This window comes from Frankliniella occidentalis, unplaced genomic scaffold, assembly GCF_000697945.3.
Source record: "Frankliniella occidentalis isolate FOCC.00 unplaced genomic scaffold, Focc_3.1 Scaffold178, whole genome shotgun sequence".
NCBI classification, from domain to species: Eukaryota; Metazoa; Arthropoda; class Insecta; order Thysanoptera; family Thripidae; genus Frankliniella; species Frankliniella occidentalis.
The window spans coordinates 76730-86015 of record NW_026267304.1 but is presented as its reverse complement, the minus strand read 5'-3'; the positions used below and the strand labels follow the sequence as shown (position 1 = coordinate 86015).

Sequence of the window (9286 nt, the reverse complement as noted above, 5' to 3'; positions counted from 1 at the left end):
GAGGCCGAGAGTCGAGGCGACGAAACGAGTGGTCCCGATTCCAGATTCCCGATCCGGGTGAGGTGAGGAAGAGGAGTGGTGGGGGGAGGGGTGGCGAGTAGAAGGGACGAGGGGCCAGGGATCGGCGAGCCTCACACGCCAACGTCAGTGTGGTTGCCTACGCCCAGGGCGTTGATCTGGAGCAGCGCGTACACCCAGAAAAATGTTTTCTTATTTCAAGAACATTTTGACCTAAGATCAATTTTACTCTTCACACAAGATGATATTACCTTTCGTTTAAGAAAATTTTTCTTACTTGAAAGAAAAAATCGTCTTGGTAACAAGAAAAAAAATAATCTTGGGTCACTTCTAGTACAAATGTACTTGAAACAAGAAATCATTTTTCTGTGTGTGTGATTGCAGACGCGTAATCTTCCGCAATCTCGCGTAATCCAATGTAATCCCATGTAATCCTACGTAATCCCATGTAATCCTGCGTAATCCCATGTAATCCCGCGTAATCCCATGTAATCTTGCGTAATCTCGCGTAATCCTGCGTAATCTCGTGTAATCCTCCGCAATCATACGTAATCTTTAGTAATCCCTTGTAGTCCCGCGTAGTCCCACGTAGTCCACCGCAGTCCACCGTAATCCCGCAATCGTGTGTACGCTCAAAAATGGAGTGGTGGCCCCCTCGCTGCTGGCAGCCCTGCTGGCAGCCCCGCCAGGTAGGGCAGGGTCCACCTGCCCCAGAGGTGCCTGGCCGGGGACCATTGTCACCTGGATACTTGGACATAAGTAATTGGTCACCCCCACCAGGGCTGGCCATTGTCGCGCTGCTAGAGTCGCATCAGCCGGCACAGCGGGGACTCACTCTCTCTCTCTCTCTCTCTCTCTCTCTCTCTCTCTCTCTCTCTCTCGTGTGCCCCATTGGAGGTCGACCCGGACCTCACAAGTCTGCACCTCATTCACCAGGTGCGTCTGTACGACGATACCTGTGTGTGTACGTGTGTGTGTGTGTGTGTGCGGCACGAGGCCCGGGCCCCCACTGGGCCCCCTCTCATCACCTCACAGCTCCACATGGTTTAAGTAGCCTGATGTGCCATTGATTGCCTCGCCTCCTCCACCCCAGAGACCTCACCTCAAAAATATTTATAAAAAGGAGTTGCGGAGCAGAGCGGCCGCGTCCGATGCGGAAATGCAATGCAAACGGTCCGGATGACAATGGCACGGGGGTAAAACCAGCTCGTCCTCCTTTTGCGACGTCCCTCTCCTTCTCTCTGCTCTCCTCCACCACCACCACCACTCACCATCACCACCACCACCACCACCACTAGCACCACCTCCACCACTCACCATCACCACCTTCAGCAGCGCGCGGCCTTCCCCGCAGCGCGCGCGCACCAATATAACCATCTCATTGCCGCATATCCCCTCCCCCCCGTCCCCCCCTCCCCCTTCGCGTCACTAATATTGATGCGGCCGATGCTCACAGGATTCCAGATGGCTGCCGCCGCCGCAGGGGAGGGAGAAAAATAATCGAGCGAGTCCGTGATTATCAGCGGAGGAGGGGAGGGGAAGGGGGAGGGGGGGTCTATACGTCTTCATAACGTCAGTGTGGGTGGGAATTGATTTCGATGAGGAGAAACAATGAGAGCAATAAGCAGCAGGGCAGCGGCGGGCGCAACGCAGGTGGCCGAGGAGGACTGGTGGAGTGGGGGCATCTGACGGCCAACTAGAGCAGCAGCAGCAGCGGGCAGGGGCGCGCCGTGCCACTCGAAGAAGTTATGTTTGTCGCGGAGGTGGTCGGGCGGTCGAATTTGTGCACACGGAGCGCCCGGCCGAACCCGCCCCCTCCTGTCGCATTATGTTCCCGAGGATTACATCGTCTTTTTGAGAGGGTGACGACCGGCCGACCGCCGCCGCTGCAGCAGCGAGCAAAAGGCTTTTGTCGGGATTTTTTTTTTCCTGAATGAACCGGTGGTGGTTGTGTGTTGGTGAGGAAAAGAGGAAGAGAGCAGGGTGCGGGGTGGATGGAAACCGCAGCGGGGCGGGCCGGGCCCGGCAGCGGTGATGTCGGCCGCTGACACCCATTCATGAAGAGGGCCCCGCGTTCAAATTGAGACATAACTCGTTTTAATATCCGTCGCTCAGTAGGTTAGGTCCCTGCCGGTCCCCGCCGCGGCCCGGCCCGCCCACTACGGCTCGGGGGCCATACATTGCCTCGGCCAGGGCCCGGCCAGCACACGGCCCAGGCGGCCCGATGACAGCGGGAGCGACTCGAATGGGGCCATCTCATCTCTCCCGTCGCTTTTAGAATTCATCTTCGGTATTACCATGTGTGAGTGTGTGTTGTATGCGTTCGTGTGTGTGTGTGTGTGTGTTACACGCAATAAAATTTTTCCGTTCAAAGTTATGAATGAGGCAGCGCAGGGCGACGACGTGTGTATAAAAGGCCAAACGCAGCGATGCGGGGGCACACGCATCATCTCGGGGTGGTCCAGACGGGGAGACCCACTCGAAAATTTATTTGACGTCATTATCAATATGAAATATCCACGCAGTGTGAAACTGTTTGAAAAAGAGTAAGAAAAAAACAACAACTCGGCGATGATGGGGAAAATTGCAGAAGTCGCGATCGTCGGTATATAGTCATGATAATGGCACGTCTGCGGCAGGGGATGTTAGGAAGATCTTCAAAGGAAGGGGAGAGAAACGGGAGAGCGAGCGAGAGAGAGAGAGAGAAATAAAAAGCGTTTCCAAACCGGAAATAAACAAAAGCCGCGTGCGCTGCGCGGCGCACCTCGGCTGATGCGACCCTCCCACCCTTTTGCCGTTTTGGTGTCGGCTTACTGCTGTGATTGGCCGTCTGATTGTCCAAAGGGCCAAATTATAGGTTTGTATCGAGAATAAACACATCCGCCCCGCAAAGCTTTTGTCGTCTTCCGCTCAGTTTTTTCATCTCTCTCTCTCTCTCTCTCTCTCTCTCTCTCTCTCTCTCACACACACACACACACACACACACGTTCACCAACCCCTTTTTTTATTTACTCCGTTTCCTCAATGGGCGCGACCACATACTACTACTACCGCCACCGACACTTCCTCTTTTTATATCATTATTATTATTTATTTACAACGCTCCGTGACAAGCTCATTACCTTACCGCCCTTTTGTCGGCCCCCCGGCAAACCGCAAGGCGGAGCCGCGCTGCACCGGGGGGACAGAAAGGGGGGGGGGAGGGGAGGGGGGGAGGGCTGAGAAGGAGAGGGAGGAAGGGGAGGACGCGTGCTGTGGGAGAGAAGACCATAGAGAGAAGACCATGTGGGTCACTTCGCCCCGCCACAGCTGATAGCAGGACGGCCGGCCCCTTCCGCGCGACAGGATATGACGTTCGTTAAATGTTTTGGCGCACAGAGAATAATAATGATGAAATGACGAATTAAATAATAATGGTGAAATTAATAATAATGTGCATGATGACGTCGTGAGCGTGTTGCCGTGTGGCTCTCAGCTGAGCAGACGACTGTGTGTGTGTGTGCGTGTGTGCGCGCGCGCGCGCGTGTGTGTGTGTGTCTCCCGCCCGCCGGCCGCGGCTCGGCTCGTCTTTGAAGTGCTGCCACGCCATGAGAGTCGCGCGAACAGCGTCCTGGATGTGTGTGTGTGTGTGTGCTGCCCATCCGGCTTAGGGCGTTTAGAAAAGCACTGTGTACACTATACGTTACGCGCTGACCCCATATGCATGCACCCCGACGACCCAAATCAGCTGACCCAGTTCCTAATCTCTTTCTCTCTCCGTTTCTGCCCCGCAGGGTGCCGCGAGACGGCCTTCATCTACGCCATGACCTCGGCGGCGGTGACGCACGCGGTGGCGCGCGCCTGCTCCGAGGGCAGCATCGAGTCGTGCACGTGCGACTACAGCCACCAGGCGGCCGCGCTGCCGGGCCTGCACGGCGCCAACGGCCTGGGCGTGGGCGTGGGCGGTGCTGGGCTGCCCATGCACTCGCTCGTGTCCAACTCGGCGGTGGGCCCGCCCGGGCCGCCCGGCCGCGGGGTGCGCGACTGGGAGTGGGGCGGCTGCTCCGACAACATCGGCTACGGCTTCCGCTTCTCCAGGGAGTTCGTGGACACGGGCGAGCGGGGCCGCTCGCTCCGGGAGAAGATGAACCTCCACAACAACGAGGCAGGCAGAGCGGTAAGTTTAAACACCCCAAACTAGCACCCAGAAAACCGCACCGTTGATTTCACGCCAAAAAACACTCCCGTTGTTCCAAAGGAAATTTCGACTTCGATGTAAGGCTATGATTTCAGTTTGTTTGAGGGAACTCCCTCGGATTGAAGGAACAGCAATTTTTGGCTTGAAAGCAAAGGTACGTTTTCCTGGGTGCAAAATTTCCCCAGCCTGTCTTTTGCGAATTCGGCGATGACTCTCCCTTCCTCTCCACTGGCCGTGTGTGTGTGTGTGTGTGTGTGTGTGTGCGGCGCGCCCGATGCGCGCACGCTCTGCCGGGGAGAAGGGGTCATGATCAGGACGGGGTTCGGGAGGGGGAGCGGGAGGGCGGAAGAGAAGGAGAGGGGGGGGGGAGGGGCGATCTATTGCGGGAACGCAAAACGCTCCTGCCCGCGGCCGGCTGGCTGCTGCCTTCTCTCATAATCCATGAATTATAGGTTTCCGAGAACAAATAAATAGAGCAGAGCAGCGAGCGCTCCGCGTGTATTTCGGAATGTTTTCCCTGGCCGCGCCGGCCGCGCTGGCGCACCTCGAGGGGCTGCCGAGAGACACTCCCGAGCGTGATGGATATGGGTGATCTATTTCCCCGCCGCTCGCGGGCCTGGGCCTCGGCCTGGGCCGGACCCGGACCCATTGAGGAGTGTCAGCAGCCGCAGCGGCGGCAGCGCGCCGCCCGGGCCCGGGCGGATGTAACGCCAATCTTATCGCCGTACGTCTTGCGCCGCTTTCGTCACGCGTCCCCATCGTGTATCGAGGTGTCGCGCTGGCGGGCCGGGCGGGCCGCGGGTTCGACCCCCCGCAGCTGCCCGAACGGAGGGATGAAGTTGTTTCTCTCCCTTTTGCCTTTTCTTTCATTTCCTCACAGCCCCCCCATATACGTCGCCGATTCGAATAGGACCCATTGCTTTGGTTTGGGGGGGGGGGGGTCAGAAGGAGGAGGAGGAGGAGGAGCTTCAGGATTCAGCGACGCGTGACGCGGAGTCTTTTCGTCGAAACTGTCGTGATGGGCCCGGCCTCGCTCTGCTCGGAGCGCGTCGGGCCGTGAAACGCGGGCAGCGGATCACCCACGACTAATCAAACAATGCTCATGCAGGCCAGGGCGGCTCATCCTGCGCGCGCATGTGTGTGTGTGTGTGTGTGTGTGTGTGAGCCATTGGCACACGCAATGGCAACGGCGGAAAAGGCAACGGCGAGGCGAAGAGGGGAGGGGGAGGGGGGAGAAGAGGGTCGAGAACCAGGCCGCGGGGCCGCGGGCCGTGCGTGTGTTCGTGTCTGTCTATGACTGTATATATGTTTGGACGGGCCGTGGCGCGGCGGGGCGTGGTGCCCCCCGCAGACCTTCCTCCTGCCCCCCCCCCCCCAATCCCTTCCCCATGACCGCACGCCAACTACTTCACGCCGAGACCGGCAATCAACGGCTTAATTCCCTCTTATTTGTACCCATTCCGGAAGGAGTATAATCACGCGCGTATATATGGCAGCCGCGGACACCGGTCGAGTTCGTCCAGGGAAACTTTAGAGGGGTAGAAAACCATTGCGAAACAGCAATAAAAAATTGCCGATTTTTTTGAAGTTTTATTTTTAAATGGCGTTATGGAGGGTGGGGGAGTGGAGAAAGCAGGCGCCATTTTTTGGGGGTGCCGCTGCTTCGCTGCTTGGTGGCCGCGGGCCGCGGCTCCTCCGCCGGCAACAGTGTTGCTTCCGGCCGGGCCAGGGCCGGGCTAATGAGAGGCTCCGCTGCCGTTTACGAGGCTTCATTAAGACACCTTATCTCTGCGGCCATTCCCAACCGATCCGTCAGGTTAATGCGGGAGTGCGCAGCGGCCCGGGGAGGAACGGAGGAACCGGAGCTGAACCCGTGACCTTTCAGAGCCCTGGCTGACCGTTGCAATAACTCGCTTTTCTCTCCTATGTTTGCAGCACGTGGCCTCCGAGATGCGGCAGGAGTGCAAGTGCCACGGCATGTCGGGCTCGTGCACGGTGCGGACCTGCTGGATGCGGCTGCCCAGCCTGCGCGTCGTCAGCGACAACCTCAAGGACCGGTTCGACGGCGCGTCCCGGGTGCTCGTCAGCAACTCGGGCAACGCGGCCGGCGTCAGCAACCGGGTGAGCAAGGCGCACCTCAGCAACGTGGCGAACCGCGCCCACGCGCGCGAGGAGCGGGGCAACAGCGCCCGGCCCAACATGCCCCCCACGGCGCCGCACCGGGGCAACGGCGGCAACGGCGGCGGCGGCGGCGCGCGGCGCAACCGCTACAACTTCAAGCTCAAGCCGTACGACCCCGAGCACAAGCCGCCCGGCACCAAGGACCTCGTGTACCTCGAGACGTCGCCCGACTTCTGCAACCGTCACCCGCGCCTCGGCATCCAGGGCACGCACGGCCGCCAGTGCAACGACACCTCCATCGGCGTCGACGGCTGCGACCTCATGTGCTGCGGCCGGGGCTACCGCACCCAGGAGCTGCACGTGGTGGAGCGTTGCGCCTGCACCTTTCACTGGTGCTGCGAAGTCAAGTGCAAGCTGTGCAGGGTCAAGAAGACGGTCCACACCTGCCTGTGAGGCCGCCTACACCGCCCGCCGGGCGGCCGCGCCCTCGACACAAGCGTGTACATAGCATAGTATACATATATATATTTTAAAATACATTACCTGTACATAGGTCGAAGGCCCGGCCGCTGCGGCGGTCGAGGGCTCGTCGGTGCCGGCAGACCCCCTGGCACCTGCAACGCAACCAAAGTCAGTGTGTAGAAATAAGGTTGTCTTTCCGTTGAATGTTTTGTAAATCAAGTTGTGTTTTTATTTGTATTATGATTGTTTTATTTTTCAATAGAAAAAATTAATGTTCCTAAATCAAAGGCGAGAGTCTATAAAAAAACAAAAAAACAAGAAGTAGCGTGTCAAATTGGTGACACGTGAACGCGTGATCTAAGGGCAGCGTGCCTTTATTGCCTCCGTATCGTACTCAAATGAACTGATATTTATTTCCTTTCTCAATTTGTTAATATAAATATAGCAGAGTTAGGGTCTATGGTAACCTTTCTAGAATGCTCCCAGGGCCATCATTCAATGGTTGTCTGACTTGGTTGAGCGGCTATAAACTCAAGTCCTGATCGTACTAACGTGTTCTTTTAGCATTATCAACAGTCACGTACGACGTGTAAAATGACATGTGTATTCTCTGCCATCTGAGTGGAGCGCTTGCCATGATTTTTAACAGTATTATTTCATCATGTTGATGAACCGCAGCTTATCTCTGCCCAAGAATTTTTGTATTAATATACGCTGCTGTACGATAGTCTGATTAAATCGTTTTATAATGTAATTATTAATTTGTATGTAAGATAATTTATTTATGCCTTGTTTAACCTGCAAAAGAGCAAAGATCCAAATTTTTACGGTGTCTTTACGATAAACAATGCGTTTTGCTTCGCGCTAGTCAAAAGAGCAACAATGTTTTAGTGTATATATTATGCAGACTTTAATTGTGTACACATCCTACATTGAGCAGCCAATGTACATACCGTTTTCTGTTATTGTTTGCGAATTATGTTCTTCGCAATATGATATTAACTTTCATTATGTCCTTGCCATATTCTGAGTGATTTAGAGAATGCACAAGAGCATGTTACTTAAAAAGTTTTTGTTGCTTAGGTATTATAGGATAATCAAATAATCTAAGAATGAAGTACTGATTCCCGTTTAATTAAATTATTGTGAAAATGAATTGTGTGGTGGAGATCATTGTGATTTGTAAATAGACAAAGCCCTCACTCTATGCTTTGTTTATTCCTATTTGTAAACATCTTCTCAGTGACTTAAATATTCCATCATCGGCAAAACAATTCTGAAATTTTTGAGTAGAAACCAATTGAATATTTTTATTTATATCATGAAATTGTAACAGAACATTAAATGTGCCATGAACATAAGGACGGTTCCCCCACTTTAGTACAAAATAGAACTATTACTTTGTATTACGTTGATATGGTTAAGGTCACTGTCTTCCATTAGATTTTAAAAATGTACCTTTTATGACATTGTTCCTAGTTTCCAGTACATTCTGTCATGGCAACTCAATTGTCACGTTTATTAAAACAAATCTGTTTTTCTAAATCGAACCGTTTACTTTCCATGTGACACAAAAACAGTCCTTTTCCCCGGAGGTGCAAAACGAATCCGCATCGCACGCCGCGCCCACTAACACAGTCGGGGCGAGACAGAAGGTGCGAGAGAGGCGGGGGCCGCGAGTGAGAGCGAGAGAGAAGGTGCCAGAGAGGTGGGGGCCGCGAGTGAGAGCGAGAGAGAGGTAATTAATGTTCCCACGGTGCCGCCGGCGGGCAGGCGGAGAGGTGGAGCCGGCAGGCGGACTCCAGGAGGAGCCCGGCTCCAGGAGCCCGGCTCCAGGAGCTCCAGGCTCCAGGCACCGCAGGCCGACTGGAGGGAGAGGTGACATGTGACGCTGCCGTGCTGACACAGGCGTAGAGCTCGGCCGGAGCGGGGCGGGGTCGGGTCGGAGACCTCAACGCTGGGCCGACCCGAAGATCAACACCATCAAACACACTCCGCACAACATTAACACTATTATTTTTATTATTATTACTTTTGTTGTGAGTATTATTATTTTGACCGGCCCGGGCTGGGCCCGAGAAGAGGAGCATGGGTACTTTAAAATCGTCCGGCGAGAGAGGAGACGATGATGGTTTTTCGAAGAGAAAATAAACACTACACAGGCGGGCAGGTTGGCCGGCGACACATGCGGAAGGAGGAGGGATGCAAAAGGGCGCGCGCGCGCGCGTGTGAGTGTGTGTGTGTGTGTGTCTTTGTGTTTGTGTGTGTGAGGGGGAGGGGGAGGGGGAGGTCCAAGAGTGTACACTCAGGTGAGCACGTTCCACGCAGTGCCATGTTTCACGCCAAGAAGCCCTCGAGCGAGGCGACGACGACCGCTGTGCAAATGCACTCTGGGCGCCACACGGAAGACAACCCTGGCCGAGAGGCGGCAGTGCAAACCCCTCGTGATTAGGATGCTGGGAACCGCGCGCCGGCGAGCGGGCAGGACCTCCGTGAAGTTGGCCCCAC

At 55.3% G+C, this 9286-nt stretch overlaps 1 protein-coding gene across 1 annotated transcript in view; it reads left to right on the top strand.

Annotated features, from left to right (window-relative positions):
• The window catches only part of LOC113214202 (protein Wnt-1-like), a 39246-nt gene extending 30918 nt beyond the window's left edge, over nucleotides 1-8328 (top strand). The window contains exons 2-3 of the mRNA XM_026433492.2: nucleotides 3792-4174; nucleotides 6131-8328. Coding sequence (XP_026289277.1) covers nucleotides 3792-4174; nucleotides 6131-6769 — 1022 coding nt within the window. The 3' untranslated portion in view covers nucleotides 6770-8328. The remainder of the gene's footprint in view (nucleotides 1-3791; nucleotides 4175-6130) is intronic.
• The last annotated feature ends 958 nt before the right edge of the window (nucleotides 8329-9286 follow it).